This window comes from Echeneis naucrates, chromosome 13, assembly GCF_900963305.1.
Source record: "Echeneis naucrates chromosome 13, fEcheNa1.1, whole genome shotgun sequence".
Classification (NCBI taxonomy): Eukaryota; Metazoa; Chordata; class Actinopteri; order Carangiformes; family Echeneidae; genus Echeneis; species Echeneis naucrates.
The window spans coordinates 1492008-1514858 of record NC_042523.1 but is presented as its reverse complement, the minus strand read 5'-3'; the positions used below and the strand labels follow the sequence as shown (position 1 = coordinate 1514858).

Genomic DNA, 22851 nt, shown 5'->3' with positions numbered 1-22851 from the left:
TTTGGAGATGATGGATCTTTGAGTATTTACTGTTTTTGCAAGAACTTAAAAAAAAAAAAAAAAAAAAAAAGGGCAAAGGAAAGAAGTTGTTTCATGATTTAAAGATATTGATATGGTTGACTCCTCACGATGTGGGTCTATGGGTGCTAGGAAGGGTACACATTGGGCGAGGGCAGGGTACACCATGGACAGGTTGCCAGTCCATTGCAAGGCCAACACAAATACAGACGGACGAACCACTCACAATCACACCCGTAGGTATGATTGAGAGTCACCAAGTAACCTAAACATAATTTTTTTTTTTTTTTTGGACTGTGGGAGGAAACCAGAGTAACCAGAGGAAACCCACACAGGAACAGGGACAACATGTAAACTTTGCACAGAAAGGCCCAGGAACCGGCTCAGCAACCTTCTGATCGTGGGGCAACAATGCTAACCACTATGCCGCTGTGCTGCCTCCTTTTACATATACATATTACATTCTTTTGCCTGTGTTGCTGTAGCCACAATAATTTTTCAAAAAAAAAAAAACACGTTGCAAGTTTGATGAGAATTTTTAAATCCAGGGAGGAAAAGTATGCAAATTTTATTTTTGCATGATTGATTTGGCATTTAGCCTTTTGGCTGTCACCCAATGTAAAGCCATCTTGAACCTTAAAACATTAAACAAAACTTCAGTTCAGGTCAAAGTTCATTGTTCATTATGAAACTTGTACAGTTGTTCATATTCTAAGGGAATCTTTCATCTTTAGTTTTGAATCAAAGGCTGTTGGAGTTGTCTCAGTGCAACATGACAAAGACAGGTGTGAGTGAAGGCTTGAATAAGAAGCTGAACAAATGATCTGATGGATTTTATTGAGTTTCTGTCTCTGAATGTAAATATAATATTTGACTGTCAATACCTTTAAAACTGATAAAACCCTCAAACCTCCGTTTAGTCCATACAAAACTAAACCAGGTGTAATACGACAAGAATGTGACAGACATGTTTCAGTTTAAATAATCTCCAAATGGTCTTTGATGACAACTCCTCCAGAGTTCACTGTGACCTCATCTGGTGAATAATAATAATAATAATAATAATAATAATAATAATAATAATAATAATAATAATAATAAAAGGGGGGGGGGTCAGTGTACGATGGAGCATCACCTGAAGCAGGAGATGAGGACAATTCAGAAAATGCCTATGACCAACTCTGATGGTGGATTAACTGTTGGGTCAGGTATTATTATGGAAGGCAACAGGGGGTGGTTACATTACTAGTGGTCAGCATGGTCAGTTAGCAGTGGGTGGAGCCTCACAGGTAACCCTCCTTTCTGAACTGCTCATGCAGGATGTCTCGATACTCGTCGAAGCCCCCATCAATACGTCGAACTTTCCCGCCTTCACACACCCACAGTTCCTTACACACCAACCGGATCAGACGCTCGTCATGTGATACCAAGATGACCCCACCCTGAAAAACATTACATCACATACCTGAGACACACCTATTGAATGAAACAATGAAGACAACAATGTGGGTCTGCTGTTAACACTTTTTACACAATCAATTGTCCTAAACCATATGAAAATTGGAATTGGGAAACTTTTTGGATTTAAAGTTGCGTTACAATGACATCACATGCGGAAACAGCTATCAATGTATCACTGAGTGAGACAGTGAAGGTCAAACATCCAAAACAACATTCAGACTCACTCTGAACTTGTTGAGAGCTTTCGCTAGTGCTTCTATGGTTTCCATGTCCAAGTGGTTGGTTGGCTCGTCCAAGATGTAAAAGTTTGGACTGAGGAACAAGAGACATCATCATCATCCTCATTGTCATCAGATACTAACAGCTGATCCCTGAACTGTCTCTTTACCATGGCATGGTCATCTGAGCAAATGCAACTCGGCTTTTCTGTCCTCCGGACAGACTGGCCACTGGCCTTGTGGCCAACTCCCCGGTTATACCGTAACCTCCCAGCTGGTGGCGATACTCTTCCTCTGACCGACCTGGATATACACAACAAACCAATAACATCTTAACCTGGCTGAAGTTAGTTACTGTTGTAGTTGGCTGGTGTACATCTAGTTTATAACTGTAGCATTGACTATTATTGTAGTAAACAACTGTTTGTTAGAGATAATGTTAGTGACTGTTCGTTTACGTTGTATGTTACTATTGACCAACTGTTGCCATAGTTACCAGGGAACCTATTGAGCAGTAACTCCACAGAACAGACATTTAGGTCCAGCTGATCCACATGATGCTGACTGAAGTATCCAATCTTCAAATTCCTGGTGAAACATGAAAACAATCAGCAACAAGACTTCAGTCGGGTAAATGGCTGCTGTTAAGACTGTTCCCTGTAGTTCCCAAACAATTCTTTATTGGACAAACATTTTTTCATAAACAGTTTGCATACACATTATTTAAATTGTTTCCTTCAAACAAGTCTACTATAATTAGACCATGTTCCCTGTAAACAGTTTCAAAAATGGTCCTAAGTAATGATGTACAGTCTTTTCCTTATTGTGTAGAAGTACTTCCTGGTCATAAAAACTTTAAGTTAGCTATACTTCTTGTGGAGACTGAGTGTTTGGGAAGGCAGAGGAGAAGGCAAGCTGGAAAATTTGGACAGTGAAAGACTCCCAGAACGGTTCATGAATAGTTTTATGCAAGTGAAATTTAAAGAGTTCCCTCTAGCCGTGTGAGTGGGCCTCTGCTAGTAGCACATAAACACCTCTGTAAATGTAACCTCTAAGTAAGTTATAAACATTCCTTAAAGATAGTTTCCAGTTTAGGACCCAAAAAAAAAAAAAAAAAAAGGTTCCTGGTAAAATTGCACTAAATGGACAGTAAATGGTTCCTCTGAGAGGTCTTTGACCAGGGTCCTGCAGTAGTTTTATCGTCGCAGGTAAAGATATTCTGGAGTTTTGCGCTATTCGGTTAGTATCTCACCTGTGAGCTTGTCTGACACCGCTGACCGGCATCAATTCACCCATCAACAGTTTAAGGACAGTGGTTTTACCAGCACCATTTTCACCAACCTGACAGGAAAAACGTTAAACATTAAATAGTTAACACACTGTTATTGATCAGTGTGATTTGTTTTCAAACGCCCAGGCCATTAAATGATTTGTTAAAAGATGTGATCACCCTGGTTCCTTGAGATTTGACTTGTATTGAGGAGAAACTTCAAATGAAAACGTCCCTTGAATAGTTGTACAGACAATGATTGGTTGATTTTATGGTTCACGTACGATACAGATTCGGGACTCAAGGTCCGCCGACAAGTTGAGTCCAGAGAAAAGCCGCTGCTCTGGACTGTAGTAAAACTCTACCTCGTCTAACTGGAGGATGGGAGGAGACAACTTCTCAAAGTTGTCTGGAAACCTGCAAGAAGACACAGCATGTCAATCAAACATCACCATTGAAACAGAAACCAGTGAACCAACAGTGGTCACAGGATCATCCAGCTGCTCTGAAGAGGTGAAGCTGACCAAGATAAATGGTCAAGTGCCACTTCAACAAGGCACAAACTTATGTGTAGACAACTGAGTCAGAGCATCACCAACACTGAAGGTCTGTGGGATATTCTGCATTTTAAAAGGAAGTTTTTCCCTCCTACTTGTACCAAGTGCTTTCTCAAGAAAGATTTGTTGGGTCTCTTCTAATAACCTTTTATAAAGTTATTTTAAGTTTGCTCTATATGTAATTCTTATGATTTGGTGCTATATAAATAAATTAGATTTAACTTCATTCCTGGTCTGCAGGGGTCAGGACGTACCAATAATGGTCCAACGAAGGAAGACCATTGGACAACACGGTCATGGGGACTGAAAGCTGGAAACATCTGGTCTGAGCCAAAGGAAATGGTTACTGTTGAAGAAGTTTCATTCTGCTTCTGATAAAAAATGTGTCAGAACACACAGAGCATCATGCCTTGGGTGCTTTAGTCAGGCGGATGCTAGTTTCACCTAAATCTGCTCCAGACCAAGTTAAGGTTCATTGAAATGTTATTTTCTAATGTCTGTGGTCTCTTTCAACAGGATAATGCCTGCCTCACTGCAGCAACAGTTCAGGAGGTTTGAGCAAAACCAAGCAGTTCATGGTGTCGAGTTGGCTCTAAATCCCCCAGATCTCAATCCAGCCCAACATCTGTTGGATGAGTTGGACAAAGTCAGAGGTCCAGAACCATATAGGCTCTGCCTCACAACTGAAGATCTGCTGCTAAAGTCTTGGTCCAGATCGCCACAGCTCACTGTCAGAGTTCTAAATAACATCAGGCCTCCAGGGTCAGGGTTGTTTTTCGTGGGGGGTGGAGACCTACATCAATATAATTCATGGTCCAGCCCCTGGTAATCACTACAATCCTCATCCTCCTCAGCAGTTGTACAGATGATAGTGTATTTCAGCAGAATAGAGAGAGCTTGGATCTTTTCTTGTTAACCTTTTGTTGTAAACACAGCAAGACTTTAAACTTCAGACAAGCAGAGGTTTGTCGTGTAGGGCCTGAAAGTGAATGGTTGAATTCATTTATGAGACCCGTGAGTGTACTGAGAGCAGTGTTTTTTCCCCCTCCCTTTTGTCAGTCAGTGTGCATTACAATTAGGATAAAAGCTAGCTATATATATATATATATATCTCTATCTCTATCTCTATCTCTATCTCTCTCTATATCTATATATCTATCTATAGATATATAGATATAGATAGATATAGAATATAAAGGGCAATCATATATATTTTATATTCTAGCAAGGCTTGCTGGTCTGGCTATAAAAAAGCTTGGCTGTAACAGAAAAATGTGTGCTGCCTATCTCATTATTCTATTAAACCCATAGGGTAGCCCAACACTTTTTGTCAGCAACTCAAATAAGTTGTACTTAAAATCTTGTGTGGGCAGCATGGCGGCATAGTGGTTAGTGCTCCTGTCCCACAACAAGAATTTTGTGGGTTCAGTGTGGCCTGGGGGCTTTCTGTTCAGAGTTTGCATGAGCTCCCTGGGCCTGCGTGGGTTTCCTCCAGGTGCTCTGGTTTCCTCCCACCATCCAAAGATATCATGTTTGGGCTAATTGGTTACTCTATAAAATGTCTGTGGCAGAATGTACCCTGCCCTCATGCAATGTGTGATAGGATTGGCTCCAGCTCCCCCTGTGACCCGCAAACAGAAAAACAGTAGAAGATGACTGAATAAACTCTTGTGTCATAATGTCAAAATCATCACTGAAACTAATACTAATGGATTTTCTGAATGGCAGGTTAAAAGGGGAGGGGGAAAAAAAAAAAGAGGAAAGAAAAAAAAGGAACTAATTGTTGAAACTTCTCATTTGACATCAAAGTCTGATTTGACTGACAAATCATGAGTTGGGTAGAGCCTTACATCCATGTGTTTGAGAGCTAGCACCTGAGCAATGTTTACATCCACCTGTGGTGAATCAGTAAAGACTGAGCTGCTCAGTAGACAGACCAGATGAGCCTGTTTGATGTCTGGGGGCCCAACCTTTACCGCTGCCACCCAGTATCACACCATGCACAGACACCATCTACTTCATGTTGTATACACAGACTGAGACAAACTAACAAACCTGTACAGGTTAAACAGTCTGAACCAATACAAAGGTTTTTCTCTGACCTTAAAGTGACCTCAGTTTCTTTCTCAATGGGCTTCAGCTCAGGTCTGAGGATGAAACAGAGTCATGATTCATGTCAGGTTCAAAGGATTCATTCATTTCTCACAGATCCAGGATCAGGACTTACAGTCTCTCCAGCAGCTTCAGTTTGCTCTGGACCTGAGCTGCTCTGTTGGCATTGTACCTAAACCTGTCGATAAAAACCTGAAACACAAGCAGTGCGTTATGGGAAAATAGGTGACGTCCACGTATGCATTTTCTGTACTCCTTTAGAAGTAATACCTGTATGTGTTGTCTGTACTGCAGCTGGGCCTCATACTCTCTCTGCTGGTTCTTTAGTCTGTCTTCTTTGGTTTTAATAAAGTTTTCATAGTTGCCACGATAACTGTCAAGCCTCTGGGAGTGCAGGTGGATGATGTCCGTAACCACGGCATTCAGGAAATTTCTGTCATGAGAGACAACCAAGATGGTGGACTGCCATGTCTGTAGGAGTAAGTAAAGCAGTTCTTTGTTAGCGGTTAGCTCATGGCTAACAATTACACTGTTTTGAATGAGGAATGCTAATCATAAAATAAGTGACAGTTCATACCTGCAAGTAGTTCTCCAACCACAGTATGGCTCTGACATCCAACATGTTGGTTGGCTCTGGAACAGACACAGGACCAATAGGTCAAAATATGACTAATGCTACAATAATTTCCACCACAGTGCTACAATCAATGCAGAAACTGCAAATTTCCCTATGGGGATGAATACATTATGTAATTTCTGCTACTCTCAATCCTAATTTTGCTCCTACTTATAGTTTTAATACTTGCATTATTTAATCTCATTCTTCCACTCCTCCTTATCCTCCTGCCAGTACTCACCACCCTCCTGATACTGATTCTCTTCATAGTCTTTATCCTCATCCCAGTACTCATCCTGATACTCCTATTTTTTCCCCCCTTTGCAGACTGTCTTGTACTCCATATCCATTTCCTTGTGTTCCTTCTCTTTTTCTCCCTCTACAGTTTTTTTTTTTTTTTTTTTTAACTCACCGTCCAGCAGTAGCAGGTCTGGCCTGAAAAGCCAAACAGTCAGTCATTAACTGGCCACATGACAGATATCGCTGAGAACTGCTGCCACATGAAGATCAGAACTCACCTTGCAAACAGGGCTCTTGCCAATGCCAGTCTCATCCTCCAACCTCCTGAAAACTCCCTATGACAAATAAACATGCTGCTGAGGAGCTGCTTCCTCACAACCAAGTGAAAATTTGTGTGTCAGAGACAGGTGACTCACTTGGTGGCCTGTTGTTGCATTCTGGGAGAAAAACCAAGACCAGCCAGGATGACAGATGCTCTGATTGAATGAAACAAATGTCAATAAAGACCACCTCATGACAAGCATTTTTAACCAGATAATAAGTTTTGGATTTAAGAAGTAGACTGAATTAACATCAGTTCTCTTGTGCTGCGCCTCTCTACAGCCCCACAGGGTCTGGAACCAGTGTCTGAGAAATACTGATCCAGACAGCACACTAACTGTTAAACATTTTTTTGGCCTTTCTACTTAAATTGGATAGGACAGTTTGAAGAGTGACAGTAAATGGGGGGGGGGGGAGTGTAACTAAACTCAGTGTTCAGTAGTTGTCTCTGTTTTTCCTGGACCAGTGTGCTGTGCTGACGTGGGTGCCAATCCTTACCGGGCCGGAGCTTTGTCCGCTTCGATCTCCTCCAGTTTGCCATAGATCTCTGACAGTCGAATGCTCTCTAACCCGTCAGCACTGAAATAAGGACAGACAAAAACAACACCTGAGCAAAGAGCTGTCAATTAACTGGATGAAGAGTCTTCCTCCAGACTGTCAGCGTCTGGATGTCAAGTGTACTTTCCATCTGATCACCTATAATACATGTGTAAGTAACAGCTTCTACGCCAAACCAATTCAAATCCTTCAGTGACTCCTACAGTATCAGCTACACGACTGATTCTGCTGCTGCAACTCTTACGTTCCCGTGGCGATGCGAGCATTCAGCCTCTTCTCTTCACCCAGCAGCTCCTCCCTCAGCGAGTCGCTCTCTAAGACACTCTGCAGTGCCGCCGTTTCATCCCCTGCCACTTCCTGCTCCACGTGCAGGATGGAGATGTGGGCTGGTACACGAAGGTTACGACTTGCCAGCATCTTTAGTAGTGTTGTCTTCCCTAGACCATTACGACCAATCAAACCATACCTCCGCCCTGATGCCAAGGAGAGCTCTGCTCCCTGCAACAAACATCTGACATCGAAAATATATACATATCTTAAAGAAGAGAAAATAAGTTCAATGACTATTTCTTCAACATTATCAAAATTAGCTCATGGCAGGGGAATAGTTCATTCATGGTCAAACCTGCCTCCTCTGTTGCCAGAACCATCACAGGCTAGAGCCCCCCCTCGACTCACCTTTCTCCGAACGAAACATCAAAGTTCTCGATGCGAATGTCGTAACTGCGGTTCTTCCCTGATTGGTCAACTCGGTTGTCCTTCTTACTGCTGGCCTGGCTGGCTGACGCTTCCTCCAGGACTCTGAGGGACAACAGACAAAGAGATGCCATGGTAAGGATGGCTGAGTACAGATGAAGATAAGTCAGTAGGTAAGCCCAGGTGTGGACAAATAAGGACAGGTGATGATGGGTGTGAGCAGGGCTGATTGGATGATGACAGGTTAAAAGAGGGAAAGATGGAAGGAGAGGTGTGGACTGACAGTGGAGTTGTAGCTTTCTGAGAGTCCTTTTCGTTCCTTCGTTCATGTTTCGCCTTCAGTTTCGCTTCAGCCTTTTCCAGCTTCTTGGGATCCACTGTCTGAAGACAGAGACAAAATTATGTGTTCAGTGACATCACAGCAGAGTGTTATTACAGGGATGCTAAGAAAGGAAAAGAAAAAAACCACAAAAAAAAAAAAAGGAAGTATGTTCAGGTTGTGTGTGCATTGTGCCTGTTCCATTTTTTCCAGTTTCTCTTATTTTCAACAGTTTCATGTGAAAACAACTAGGAACCTGACGAAGTTCAGTCATTGCTACATCTGATTAGAGCTGAAACCATTAAATCAATTAATCAACTCAATTTTTTTTCAATGACAATTTTCCTGAATCAAAGCTTTGTTTCCTTAATTTTGCTGCCACCGAACACTGTTGTTTCTCACTGACGCGTATGACGCACATGACACCAGGATCGTCACAAACAACAAGGAGCAAAACTCAGAAGAGACAAGAACAAAAAAGCAGAGCTTGTTTATCACCGAAGTTGTGAGTAACTTAGTATGTTGTATAAAAGGTTTTTGAAGATTGCAGTGAAAATAGTTTGTAGATATCATTTGAATTGTTTATTGTATATTATATTTCATATATACACACACACTTGCATACTGTTATACTCATTTCTATTTAGATATTTTTACATATCCTTTTACTTGTTTTAGCTGGTTCTGTAATAAAGGCCAAGTTCTTTGTCATTTACAGAAATGTGTTTGACATATTTTTTTGGTTTTTCAAATGAACGTTTAATCGAATCAAAGAAAATAATTCATAGACTAATAGATTACTAAAATAATCCATTGCTGCAGCTGTACAGCTGCTAAGGACTCACTGTATTCTGAGGTCGTTTCATCATCCAGATGCCCTGAACATCGTTGGCTGCTGAAATTGAGGACAAAATTACCCAGGTTGACATTGCCCCTCCAGCAGCAGTGCTGAACATGTATGTGCAGACACACTCAGCATGTGGTCCATGTTACATACCAGTGTCTGCAGATATTTGACTGAGCTGAACTGGGGCATCCAACAACACTTGCTTCTGAGAGCCATGATGGTTGTTCCTGACAGACACACAGACACACACACACACACACGATCTGTGACAATTTCTCAGAAGGCTAATTTTTGTCTTCTAATTATTTCAGTTTAGCAGCTTATATTAAAAGCTGCCACCAAATCAAAAATGACATTAATCAGCTAATGGATATATCACTGACACAAAACTGTGCATCGCACTGTTGATGTTTCAGAGCTACATGTGAGACTTACAGACTCACAACAGTTTCTGTGGGAACTTTAGCAGAATTACTGCTGCTTCTCATTTCTCCTTTCTTACAGTTTAAGTGTGTTAAACATCTGGAGACAGATTTCTCTGACGTCATCTTCATTTTTACTATCAGCAGACACTTCCTGCAGGACCCCACCGATGGCATCATAAACCTCGTCTCCATCCTCAAAATCGGCACCACCGCTCTCAAGAACACCTGAAGCACACAAACATTCATCAGATACAGAAAGACTTCCTCTCTACTTCAAATATTTGGTTTGTCTGCGCTAGGATCCTGTAGAAAAACAAAAAAAAAAGTGAGCTCAGTGAGAGGGAAATAAGCTATTATTTCAGATTCATTTCTGTTGACAGATCATCTGAAACCTCCATACTGGTCCTTTAAGATAGTCCACTACATGTAGTGGACTCTGTCCAGTAAACAGTCCCAATTAGGATTGACCACAAAAGATCTTAATGTGTGTGGAATTTAGAGATCTAGAAAATTTGGGAGCGAGACAGACTGAGCTCTCTACAAGATGTTCCTGCTCATTTAACTTGAAAGATGTTACATTTCATCAATAACTAGAGAGAACAAGATGTTCACTTAGGTCAGGCAATGTCACTTAAGGCACTCACCTCCAAGGAATAATGTATAAACATGTTTTATTTAGAACAATGGGGTAAATCTAAAAATTTTTAAACAAGGATGACCGGTTTCAGCCATGTCAGGCCTTCATCAGGGTGTCACTAAAAACAGGTGTCTGAGCAACGCCAGTATCTACATAGGTCACATGATCGGGCATCAGATATCACCTGTGAGGTCTACCACAGGAAAAAGAGGTCAAATTTGGTATACAGCTAAAGTGTGCACAACGTTCTCAGTGCAAGAGGATGTTGTCTTATGTTTAAGTTTGAGTCCCCCAATAGAAACATCTCCCTGTCACCACTCTGAACAGAATCAATGTCCAGCCCACTGACGGGATTTATCCAGCTTCAGAAACTAGTCATAGTAGTGTCTATGGACCTCTGAGCTGTCGTTAATTTTTTTTTTTTTTTTTTTTTTTTTTTAAATAAAGTAGTAGTAGTCAGGCTTTTTAAGCCCCAGTCCAGTTCCCTGACGTCCTGCCTAACCACAGAATAGCTCATTCAGGCCTAACAAATCCTTCGGTTCCTGACTCTGGGTCAGTCTGTGACACTGGCGCTTGAAGCTTATCACGTGATCTGGCGACTACAGCAAATTCAGCTTGTTCACGTGACTCACTCGGTCAAACGTGGTTTGCGGTTTTTCTCTTTTGCAGACTGTCAACTGCAGTGACACATTCACGGTAGTTCATCTTTATCAGCCGCTGCTCAACAGGTTTACATAAGTCAACATTATGTATCTGTTTGTCATCTGTCTTCTGAACTGTTTTCTGTAGATCACTGTTGGGTGTCTGCTATAGTCAAATTGGGCCATAAGTTCTAGGCAGAGCTAACCGGCCCACGCTGTGCTGCCCTGAGTGCCGGCTAACCAGAGACGGGATATCTCATTAACTGTACGGCTAAAGAGCAGCGTCTCTCGGTTGGCTGGCGGAATGAAATGAAACCTGTGCCGATTGAGCGGCGGCGTGCCGGCTCCGTCCCCGATGTCTCACCTGTGATATAATCGAAAAGCTCCGCGTCAATCTCAGGAAATTCGCTCTTCAAAATGTCCACGTAGGTCGCCATGATACCCGGCCCTGGGCTGAGTCGCGATGCGCAAGCGTCGAAATGCGACACCGCAGGGAATGCTGGGAGAAGCTGTTTTTATTCCCACTGACGTGATGTTACAATATTAAAAGAATAGCAGCATTAACGAAAATCTTCCGTTGACAAATAATCTAGTGAAGAGCATCGTGTTAGTAACCGAAAGCTTGTCATCCATTCTTTGGGGCTTTTGGCAGCCTTTTCAGTAACACCATAAACATTTTGATGACTCCGTTTAATTAAATAAGTTAGTTATACATTCCGGTTTATTCTATGACTTTATATACCGTATTTTGCGGACCGTAAGGCGCAAGATCAATGAACGGGTCTATTTTCATAAATAAGGCGCACCGGGTTGTGAGGCGCTCTTCACTAGATTTTTTTTTGTCACCGGAAGATTTTTGTTAACGATGCTATTCTTTTAATATTGTAACGTCAATGGGAATAAATGATAAAACATATTGTACGATCTTGCAGTAATGTTCTTGTGTGGTGTTATTGTTCAGATGTTCTGTGGAAGTGTCGGTTCTGTGGGTGTGGCACAGGTAGGGGCGGGGTACGAGTGCAAGAAGTTTGTCAGCGCGCACGTGCGTGGGAGAGCAGGCTGGAAGGAGAACACATGTTTAGTGTAGTCAGGAATGCTGCAGAGTTTGTTGGTTTGACGACCGACAGTCAACCTATCACATGCAGTAATAAACTGCTTAACGCTTTTCGCGTCCTTCCGACACGTACTGGCGGACGCTACAACATATAAAGCGAAACAAAATAGTCAGGTAAGTTGAACTTTATTCAACTCATTCACAGTAACTCAGAATATTGTTTAGTTGTGAGAAATACACTCACGTTTTAAATAATTCGTCTTCCACAAATCCATTAAATTCCTGATATGGATTTGAAAATTGGGTTTACGTTAAAAACCTCACGTTGGCTTGACGCCTAATTATAGTAACAGGTAACATTGACTAAACGTTGGATGATGATGATGATGGTTGCTTGCCAGCACTACATAAATTATCTGATGTTGCAACCCATGTCCAACCAAGGACCAACGGTAATACAACGTTCCCGTGTCAGCTGGGAATGCTTCGACAATCCATCAAGCGGAGCAGCTTCTTGGCTTACCAAAGTCGATCTAAAACATTTTGACTGATTTTTGAGCTCAGTGTACCGCATAAAATTGGTTGGAGGTCAGTAAGCACAACAAGAATTCATACATAAGATGCACTGCTGATTTGAGAAAATGTAAGGATTTTAAGCGCGCCTTATTGCCATAAATACGATAAGTCATTCTTGAGATTGTACCACGACAGAATTTTCCTGCTTATGTTTCAATAAAATAATTTTTAGACTTATTAATTTACTGATTTATTTCTTATCTCGGTTTACTTGTTTTTTCGCGATTGTGAATCAATGCTTCAATTGTGTTAAAGTTTTAACATAACATTTGGCCCTTGCACATTAATCAAGTTAAATGATTGTTTTATGTCTTTATACAAGTCTCTTTGAGATTGCACTTCGACAAATCTTTAATATTGTTTCCTGCTCATTTTTTTTAAAAGTACGTTTTATAGTTATTAGTTAATTGATTTTTTCCCCCCTTTCCATATCTACCTCCTTTCTTTTATTTTTGCCTGGTGAAGGTTGAAGTGCCTTGGGTTAGGATTAGAAAATAATATTGCCACTCTTATTCTTGACAAACCTGTATCTCGGTTAGTTTTTCACGATTATGAATCAACTTATCATCAGTTGTGTTAATTAAAGTTTTAACATAACATAGGGCCTTGCAGATCTATCAAGTTAAAGTTAAATGTTTCTCGTGTTTAAAAACGTTTTATACTTTCCTGTCATCCTTACCCAGTACCCACCTACAATATGCAGCTTTACCAGTATAATGCATTATTAACACTAATAAATTTTTCATTAGCAGTACAATCAGTGGTTTTTAGCAGTATTAGCAGTACTATGCAGTACTAACCGTCCATATTTAAGAACCGATCATCTGTTGTCCGGTTGCCCCTTCTCTGGGCGTCGCTCTGCGCATGCTCCGGCCTGTGTTTAGGGTGGGAGAGTTAGCCATTAGCACGTAGAGCTAACAGCCAGAGTGTGTAATGGCGGCCTCGGTGTTGTTGGGCTCTGCGGACAACACTGGACTCAGCTTCACGGTGGGGGCTGGCGGCGCTGGCAATGTTTTAGTTGGGAATAATAATGGACTGGGATCAGTGGGGCCGGCACCCTGGAACCGTTCTCTCGACCGGGCGCTGGACGAAGCTTCGGCCACCGGGTGTCTGAACCTCAGCGGCAGGAAGTTGAAGGAGTTCCCCCGGAGCGCCGCCAACCATGACCTGACGGACACCACCAGGGCCGGTAAGTGAGCTGCCGAGGTCGTAGACTCCTGAGCACGAGGCATGGGGTATTTATGTCGGAGTAATAAAAGTAAAGTAGAGACAGCTGTATGTACTTAATTGCGAAGAAAATAAAATTCCATCCTGAAGGCTCCGGAGAGGACGGAACGGGAAAACAGTCAGGGCCGGTGTTATGGCAAATACCACTTGAAAAGTTCCCTTGTCGAGATTTCTGCTGGGGGAAACGCTGCTGGGATCCGAAACACAAGCCTACCAGCGCATATCCTAAACATGACTTTTTAACACTTGCAAAATCAAATAATCCAGCATAACCTGATCAGTTCATTAGTGAAAGCCTGAGATAATATTGGCTAACCCCAGCGAGTTAGCGCGATTAAATGAAACAGGTCTTTTGAAGTGTCAGACATAAGGTAAAGTATGTAGTGACTGTGACTGCGCACATTACCCTGTATTAAATTGAGGTGGAGATGCCGGGGTCTGGATGACCACCGTTCCACCTGTAAGGTTAATCTAAACGGGGTTACTGTTGGTAGCAGCTAGCACACTGTCCCTGCTCCAGGTGTGATTGTAGTCTGACAGGTGAAGACGACGGAGTATCAGGATTTGCTGCTGTGTCCTCACCTGTTTCGGGCCACTTGGTCAATAAAATCTAACCCCGAGTTTCTGACGTCAGCAAGAACTCGATTCTAATCAGTTCGTCTTTAATTAGTTGATGAGGTGGGGGTGAATGAAAGTCTTGTCCGCCCACCAGACTGACTGCAAACGCGGAGAAACGAACATGGCAGGGGACTGCAGGACAGGGTGGAGTGGAGACAAGTCATTTCATTCTCTGCTGCGCCGTCACCGTTCAATGTTTATGACAAATAGCTAGATAGTGCCACTTCTAGGTAGACCATCAGATAGATATGAACCGAGATAGGTAGACAGTCAGATAGATAGGCAAGCCGAAGACAGACAGAAGGTGTATGGACTGTACTGTCTAGTAAGAAGTTAAAATTTACTGAACGCAATTTATCTTTGGCTGTTGTTAATAAAGTGTTGTGAATTATTTTCAATACTGTCATAAATATCGTAATTAAAATGGAGATGTTATTTTCTGGCTAAGCTCAGTTCTAAGTTCAGCTCAGTGGCATCCCTGTGTTCATGCTGGGTTGGTGATGCTAGAATTATGCTCAGCAATATGGATTCATGATGTTGAATGTAAGTTTATATTATATGGTATATTTGATGATACAGCAATTGTTCTGTGAATTCACTGAAGTGTTTAAAATAACTGCCAGGTTGACATTTTTGCAGTACCTCCCCCTTAGTAACAAGCTCTCTCATAATGGAAAGGATTGAGTTCTTCTGTTCTGTTTACAATATCATTTTCTACTTCTTTGGTGGTTATAGGTGTGTTACTTGCACCAACCATAGAGGAAATAGTGGTATTGGTAAATCACTACCAGGGTACACATTACTACTCTCAAACAAGTCAGTGCTTACTTGAGTGAATGTTGGTAGACGGCATTTGAGTTGAACAGGTCAGAGATGTCTAGGTGAATTCCTCTAGTGTTTGATCTGAAATGTGATGTAAATGAAGGGGTCTGTTTAGATAGATATTGTGATTTCACTGAAAGATGTGCTGTAAAGCTGAAAAGTAAATAATTTAAAATGATGACAGCAACTTGATAATCTAAATAGAAATAAATCAGAGCCAGCATACATTAATCCACATTAATTTGGAATGTATTAGCTTGATGACTTATGTGCAAACACCTCAACCTGAACAGCTTATTAAAAAGGATTGCGGCAGAACAAAACTGTTGCCAAACGTAACACCAATTACTCAAATCTGTGCAATTGCATAGCTACATATGAAGAGTGCATTTGGCTATATTTCTTTACAGCCATGTGAATATGAATGTCTTCAGGGCAACACTGTCTACTGCCGAATGATTAGACAGATCACAGATTCGTAGGTAATGTGCAAAACATCAAAGTGTGTTGGTGGTATGAATTTGGATTATGATTATGCTTCATTGTCACTGAAACAAATGTGATGATGATGTAAATTTTTTGTCTTGTATCAAACAAGTACCCTGACATTTGGAAAGTATGATCTGTAGTGGGATGTGTCTCTTATTGTCTAGATGCATTTTACCTTCACCAAAGAACTGAGGCTCTTGCCATTGAATATTTCACTGGTCCATGTGATTTTGATAGTATTTTGAATAATTGTTCAGCTCTGCTGGGGATGCAGTCTCAGCCTGTTTGACTTTTTCAAAGAACTATATCCAATAACTACACAGATGTGACCGTAATGTTACTTTCCAGTGGACAGTTAATTTGTTCACAAAAGGTTCTCTCTCTCTCTCTCTCTCTCTCTCTCTCTCTCCCCCCTTCTCTCTCTGGTTAAAAACAACACAACTCATACCACAGCAGCTATATTCCTTAAGCAGACAAACAGGACATGAAGGACTTCCTGGTTTATAGTAACATCTGTTCAGGCAGTGCTCCATTAGGTGATTCCTCATAAGTTTGAAGACCTGTCAGATGAGGTCACTGAGACGTGTGGTGTGGATAGGGGTTCAGAGAGGCATCTCACTGTTGACTGTAGTTTCTGTCTAGTAAGTTTGTCCCAGTCACCGTCAGGCTGAAACTGTAAAGCGTGTTTAATGTGCTAACTGAGCTGCAAAGAAGACCTGTAGACACAATGATCCTGAAAACTGGTCCAGAATTGTGTGGTGCTGCGGCCCAGGATTCAGCTCAGTGGGCATCAGTGCAGTTCAGACATCACTGCGCATTTGAGCAGCGGTCCCCAAACCCCGAGCAGTGGACTGGTACTGGTCCATGGGCCATTTGGTATTGGGCCGCACAGAAAGAAGAAACAACTTATACACTTAATGTTTGTTTTTGTGCTGTATCTTATTTTGAAGGCTCGTTTAAACATTAGCATAGAAACCAGAGAGTGTTAGGGGGCAGAGAAGATGATGCTCATGTTATGTTGTCGGCGCAATGTTACAAAGACGCTGCTAATAAAGTTGCATACGAGTACACAGTGAGTGTCCACACTGAGTTGGCTGTCATCACTGTGGAAGGACTCCTTAAAGTGTGAAAGTGTGGGTGTGAGGGTGTAATTGCAGTTGCCGTGGTGCCATGTTTTTCCTCCCAATAAGATGTTAATTCCTGTACAGCTGCACTGCTAAATATAGAAACTGTGTTTCTGGAGGTGGGGGGAGGGGGGACTCAGATCACTGAAATGAGACCCCCCTCTGAACTCAGACAAAACTTATCTGATCACGTAATCACTCTGAGACAGCCTTCTTTCGCCTATGCAATATTGCAAAAATCAGAAACATCCTGTCTCAAGAGGATGCACACTAGTCCATGCATTTCTTACCTCTAGACTGGACTGCTGTAATTCATTATTATCAGGATGTCCTAACGGTTCTCTTAAAAGCCTTCAGTTGATTCAGAATGCTGCTGCACGAATATTAACTAGAATAAACTAGAATAAATGTATATACAAATGTATATTTGCCTCTTATGGATCTTTTTGTTCCTTGTTTTTATCTTGTGAAGCATCTTGAGCTGCCACTGGCATGAAAAGTGCTATACAAATTAAGTTTGATTGAGTGATTGATCACATTTAGTCCTGTGCTAGTTTGCTCTTCATTGTCTCCCAGTAATATTTAGAAAAGAATTTTAAATCCTGTTCCTTACTTCGTCATATATCAGAGATGATAGTTCGTTCTTGTCTCAGTAGGTCACTTCGCTCGCTGGATGTAGGTCTACTTGTGGTTCCTAAAGTCTCCAAAAATAAATCAGATCTTCAGATCTTTCAGCTATCAGGCTCCTCTTCTATTCAACCAACTCCCAATGTCGGTCCAGGGTGGGAGCTCTCTCGCAGCTTTCAAGATCAGGCCTAAAACCTTCCTTTATGACAAAGCCAACGTTTTAAAAAGTCAAGGTGTTTTTCCTCTATTGGCCTAAACTGATGAGGATTGCACTGAATATCTCTATCTCGCTCCCTTTCTCTCACATTCCCACTCAGTACCTGCTGCTGCAAGAGTTACCTTTTTTAACTCACTTCTTCTTTTCCTCCTCCCCTATTGCTAATATTTACCAGTGCTCATTTCACTGTGTATGGTATAGTATACGCATATTGGCCTGTATCTCACTCTGATCTAACTCCCCCAGTAATAATGTGAGGCACATAAAGAAACACCATGATACAAATTGGTCCACGTACTGTTTATCTTGACCAGGGACCATGTACATGACTATTAGTGTTAGAGTTTCTTTATTGTTTATTTCTTTCAAACATGTAGTCCACTAGAGGCCAGGGCATCAGGGTCCATGACCCATCTGCCATGACATACATGGTTTAATAAAGAAAAACTGTGATCAGCACACTGATCAGCAGCTGATCAGTGTGGGTAATGGCATCCTCTGTCACCATGAGAACCATAAAGAATGTTCTGATTGGGTGATGACTCTGAAGACAGAAAGTTTGGATAAACACAGATCGTTGATAGAGGGTTGTTTCTATTTTCAGTGAGTCACAAGTTTGTCACAGTGATTGCACTCACACACAAAGTGCTCTTTATTGCCACATCGGTGTAGAGACTTGTTAAGGCTCATTTATGCTCAACGTACGTATGAAAATCCATGCGTCTGTTTCAAACAATGTTACCGTCACTGCTCACATGCTTTCATACGTCCTTTACGTTGGCCTGGATACTAACCAATATATCCACCAGGGGCAGCTCAGAGTCAAAAGTTTATGACAACGAAAAACTCAGACAAACATCGTGACTGTGGTGGAGGTATTGATAATGTATGTCTTACATGCCTCTCTCTCGCTCTCCCCCGCCTCCGCCCCCCTCTCCCTCTCCCACTCACAACCCAATCGGTCGAGGCAGATGGCTACCCCCCCGAGCCTGGTTCTGCCCGAGGTTTCTGCCTCCTGCCAGACAGGATTTCGAGGTGCAGCCATGCTGAGGAGGATTTGTAGGTCAGTAGCCAGAGGATCCTTTACGTTGGCCTGGATACTAACCAATATATCCACCAGGGGCAGCTCAGAGTCAAAAGTTTATGACAACGACAAATTCAGACAAACATGGCGACTGTGGTGGAGGTATTGATAATGTATGTCTTACATGCCTCTCTCTCGCTCTCCCCCGCCTCCGCCCCCTCTCCCGCTCCCACTCACAACCCAACCGGTCGAGGCAGATGGCTGCCCCCCCTGAGCCTGGTTCTGCCTGAGGTTTCTGCCTCCTGCCAAATAGGATTTCGAGGTGCAGCCGTGGTGAGGAGGGTTTGTAGGTCAGTAGCCGGAGGATTGCATTGTTGGTTTTTGCAGATGATGTGGTCTTTTTGGCACCATCGGTTTGCAGCTGAGTTTGAAGCAGCAGGGTTGATGGGGATCAGCACCTCTAAATCTGAAGCCTTGGTTCTCAGTAGGAAACCGATGGCTTGTCAACTCCAAGTGGGGAATGAGTCCTTCCCCCAAGTGAAGGGGTTCAAGTATCTCAGGCTCTTCTTCGTGAGTGACTCTGGAGTAGCTGGTGCGGTGTTGCATTTGTGTGTTGCAAACAGAGCTGAGCCAGAAGGAAAAGCTCTTTATCTACTGATCAATCTTCATTCCAACCCTCATCTATGGGCATGAGTAATGGGTCATGACTGAAAAAGAACAAGATCGTGGATACAAGCAGCCGAAATGGCTTGTCAGCTCAGACAGCCATTAACAAGTTGGATGGTAGCTTCACTTCACACTTCATAACACACCACATTTAATTGTCGGTAACTGTTACGCTATTGTAACAATGGAAATAGTATTTAGTTAGATTACCTGTTATTGAAAAAAATTAATGCCATTATTTCCCTCACTGCTACTATTTATGTATACTAGTAGTCAATGCGAAGAGGCACTTAAACATTTAAAATTTTTTGTTTACATTTTTTATTTTATGCTATGGTGTAAGCCAGAGATACTCACTGTGTGGCTCGTCAAGCTTTAATTACTGGCTTATGTGGTAGCCTATAACAATATGGTAACCCAGCTAATAATTTTTTCAAATGTGCTATATAAATATTCAGTGAACAATGCACTACAAACGTCTCCATTATACTTCTTTCACTGTCTGAGAAGTCTAAGAAAACAGCAAATTAAAATCAACATGAAGACGCCAGAGGGGGGATGAGCAGTCAAACATAAAAACCATGTGGCTCTCCCCGTGGCTTTGCTCTGCCAATGTGGCTCTTGTGAAAAAAAAAATTGTGTGGATAACTGGTGTAAGTAGTAGGCAATGAAAATGAGGCAAGTCTACTACTAAGTGTTGTATTTGTTAACCAACTGTTAACTTGGTGTTATTCACTTCCAGAATTGTTTTGAACTTGTTCTGACAAGCAAAATAAATAAATATCTTCGGGAGAAATAAAAGTCTCTTGATGCACAAAACACGTACTGAAACCGTGCCCCAAACAACTGAGGTACTGACCGTGTCGTAGGCTACCTGTATCATTGCACCCCTAGTAAAGAGAGGGATCTATAGGAGCAAACATCCTCAAAGTACTTTTTACTTTTTACTACTTTATACTTATTACCTTTTTATGTTATTGGAGTGTTAATGGCTTCATTTACAGTTTTTGTGGCGAAGTACATGATGGCTGATCATGCGTCTTAAGTAGAGGTGTTACAGCCCTCTTCGTATTGTGTTCCGTTTTGTTGTTCCTGTGTAGTCCTTATGTTTGTTCCCATTTCTGTGTCAGAGTGAGTCGTCTTCATTCTTCTAGCAGCTGCGCTGATCCTGCCTTCCTCCCGACAGCAAGTGGTGTCGCTGTCCTGTTGGTCCCTGCTACTGCATCCAGAGATTTAAACCAAGGAATTCCAGTCACCAATGCAAATTCGACTTGACAGCAGTGGCATGTGTTTTTTGGTTTAAACTTGAGAACTTTGTCCCCATATCTTTCGTGAACATGTGATAGTGTTAGCAATTAGTCTTGTTGTTTTGTATCTGTTCTGGTCAGTTGTTTGTAGTTGATCATTTTATAAAGCGAGCACTATTTGTTTATTCAGACTTGGGCGTAACACCAGGTCTAGTGCATTTTTAAGTACAGATTTTAAACATTTGAAACTGAATTCTGAGGGGAACAGCAAGCCATTGAAGCAGGGATCAGGCTGCAAGAATGTGCTCACATTTTGTGGGACCATATTCTGGAATAAACACAGGTAAGATATTGAAAACCTAAATACAGCGAATAACAATAGTCCAGTTGAGTTGTGATGAATGTGTGCACTTTCTCCACATCATGGAAGGCCAAAATCTGTTTCATTTACCAGCAGAAGTGACCTCTCTTGGCAAATGAAGTTGCTGTTTATCAAGACATAGCTCAGAATTAAGCTTGGTGGATTTCTTTTTTGTTTTTTGCTTGCTTGTTTTTTTTTTTTTTTCCCTTCCCCCATGAGACTGTACATATGTGACGAGGTGATACGGGCAAGGATGCTTTTCGATCTAGAGGGACCGTATTTAAGAACTCCACGTTTGTTGCTGTTGAATGAAGTGCAGGGCGGTCTGTTCTACTATATCAAGAGACACCCTGGGACGTGACATTTTAATTTATTGCATCTGGACACAAGAAGCTGCTAAAATCTCTGATAACCTTGTCTGTGTGTACAGATTTGTCCCGTAACCGTCTGTCAGAGCTTCCCATGGAGGTTTGTCTGTTTGTATCTCTGGAGAGTCTGAACCTTTACCAGAACTGTCTGAGGTCTCTGCCTGACAGTCTACTCAACCTACAAGCACTCACCTACCTGAACCTCAGGTAACACACACACACACACACACACAAACACAATCTCCCTGTCTGTCTGAGAGAATGACTGGCAGTTTTTTCTCAGAATTTTCATGTATTTCCACTGAGCTTATTATATGATCATGCTGCGTGAATGTTTTGTGTTCAATTTAGCATTTGCGTGTTTAGCTTTCATGGGGATCAATCTGTTCTTTGATTACACTTTTTTCACAGTTGTGAAAGTGTTTTTCTTATACAGAGAAGAATCAAAACCACAAAACTTTATTGTTTAATTGCTAAAAGCAATAGATAGCGGAAGCGATCAATAACAGCAGGAAGTACTCAGAGGTCAGAGGATGTTGTTACAATGCTGACTGGATTGTTGATTTGATTTTCCTCTTTTTATCTGTTTTTATTTCTTAGTCTGTTTGCGAGGGTTGTTTTGTGTCTTTGCTGTTATTGTACAAATTTGTTTTGTAAATTTTGATTGAAAACAAAACTCTCACTCTCGCACTCTAACTCATTCAGTCGGAACCAGCTTTCTCTCCTCCCTGTGGTCATCTGCAGTCTTCCTCTGAAGGTTTTGATCATCTGCAACAACAAACTGGTTTCTCTTCCAGAAGAACTGGGTCAGCTGAGACACCTCACTGAACTGGTGTGTGACTGCATTAATGAGTTCATGTTTGAAGTTGGGAGGATCCCACAGGTTCTTCATACTGTTGATAGGACATTTTTTATATATATATATATATAGTCCTATCTCCAGATCTGAGGAAAACAGAAACATCATCTTCTTTGGTCTTTAATCTTTAATCATGTTTGTATGCCTCACACTTATCTTGAAATGCTTCAGTAAGGTCCTAGCCCTCAGGTTTATCGAACAGTGTTCACAACATAGCTTCGCATTCACCTGACCCATTTTTCATTCCTGAGAGTCGGGCTGAGTGCGACATTCAGATGTGAAACCTAGGCTTCACCAGTGTTTAATTGATTGACTCTGTCAGACTGAGCCCAGACTGTCCTGTCAGTCCTGTGCTGAATTGTCCTTCATGAGGTACATTGCTTTTTATGCCTCAGCATCCACATGTCTGCAGTGAAATAAGTGAGGGCAGAAAAGTTCCAGTGTTTAGTACACCATCATGGTTATTAAATCTTGCTGCAAGTCATTAATTGTCAGTTATTGTAGGCTGTGTTCATCTCCCTACAGGATGTGAGCTGTAACGAGATCCAGATATTGCCATCTCAGGTAGGTCAGCTGGAGGCTCTACGAGACCTGAACATCAGGAGGAACCACCTAGTCAGACTACCGCCAGGTAAA

The 22851-nt window shown here is 41.8% G+C and overlaps 2 protein-coding genes across 5 annotated transcripts in view; one reads left to right on the top strand and one right to left on the bottom strand.

Moving 5' to 3' along the window:
- Nucleotides 1-1301: 1301 nt before the first annotated feature.
- abcf3 (ATP-binding cassette, sub-family F (GCN20), member 3) lies at nucleotides 1302-12018 on the bottom strand. Of its 4 annotated transcripts, none has more exons than XM_029517471.1 (21): nucleotides 11301-12018; nucleotides 9736-9883; nucleotides 9383-9460; nucleotides 9232-9286; nucleotides 8351-8448; nucleotides 8050-8172; nucleotides 7616-7882; nucleotides 7312-7392; nucleotides 6909-6968; nucleotides 6771-6827; nucleotides 6665-6687; nucleotides 6214-6269; nucleotides 5907-6107; nucleotides 5752-5828; nucleotides 5627-5671; nucleotides 3252-3384; nucleotides 2950-3038; nucleotides 2194-2285; nucleotides 1868-2000; nucleotides 1704-1791; nucleotides 1302-1460 (listed from the first exon to the last, which is right to left on the bottom strand). In XM_029517471.1, exons 1-21 carry the CDS (start codon nucleotides 11371-11373, stop codon nucleotides 1302-1304), a joined length of 2136 nt encoding a protein of 711 aa, XP_029373331.1. In that variant the 5' UTR covers nucleotides 11374-12018. The 4 variants fall into 4 exon arrangements, with proteins under 4 accessions (XP_029373331.1, XP_029373332.1, XP_029373330.1 ...); XM_029517472.1 differs by having other exon boundaries at nucleotides 9232-9292; nucleotides 9389-9460; XM_029517470.1 differs by having other exon boundaries at nucleotides 9232-9278; nucleotides 9384-9460; nucleotides 11301-12017.
- Nucleotides 12019-13438: 1420 nt separating this feature from the next.
- Nucleotides 13439-22851, top strand: part of lrch3 (leucine-rich repeats and calponin homology (CH) domain containing 3) — a 28864-nt gene continuing 19451 nt past the window's right edge. The window contains exons 1-4 of the mRNA XM_029517468.1: nucleotides 13439-13755; nucleotides 21419-21563; nucleotides 22062-22188; nucleotides 22741-22846. Of these exons, the coding sequence (XP_029373328.1) occupies nucleotides 13500-13755; nucleotides 21419-21563; nucleotides 22062-22188; nucleotides 22741-22846 (634 nt within the window). The 5' untranslated portion in view covers nucleotides 13439-13499. The remainder of the gene's footprint in view (nucleotides 13756-21418; nucleotides 21564-22061; nucleotides 22189-22740; nucleotides 22847-22851) is intronic.

Bases quoted from the DNA above. Each gene is read 5' to 3' on its own strand.
- abcf3 (XM_029517471.1), bottom strand. From the start codon at position 11,373: ATGGCGACCTACGTGGACATTTTGAAGAGCGAATTTCCTGAGATTGAC. The intron at 6,828-6,908 runs GTGAGTCACCTG...TATTTGTCATAG, and splicing joins ATGCAACAACAGGCCACCAA to GGAGTTTTCAGGAGGTTGGA. The intron at 3,385-5,626 runs GTCAGAGAAAAA...GTCTTCTTGCAG, and splicing joins GAAACTGAGGTCACTTTAAG to GTTTCCAGACAACTTTGAGA.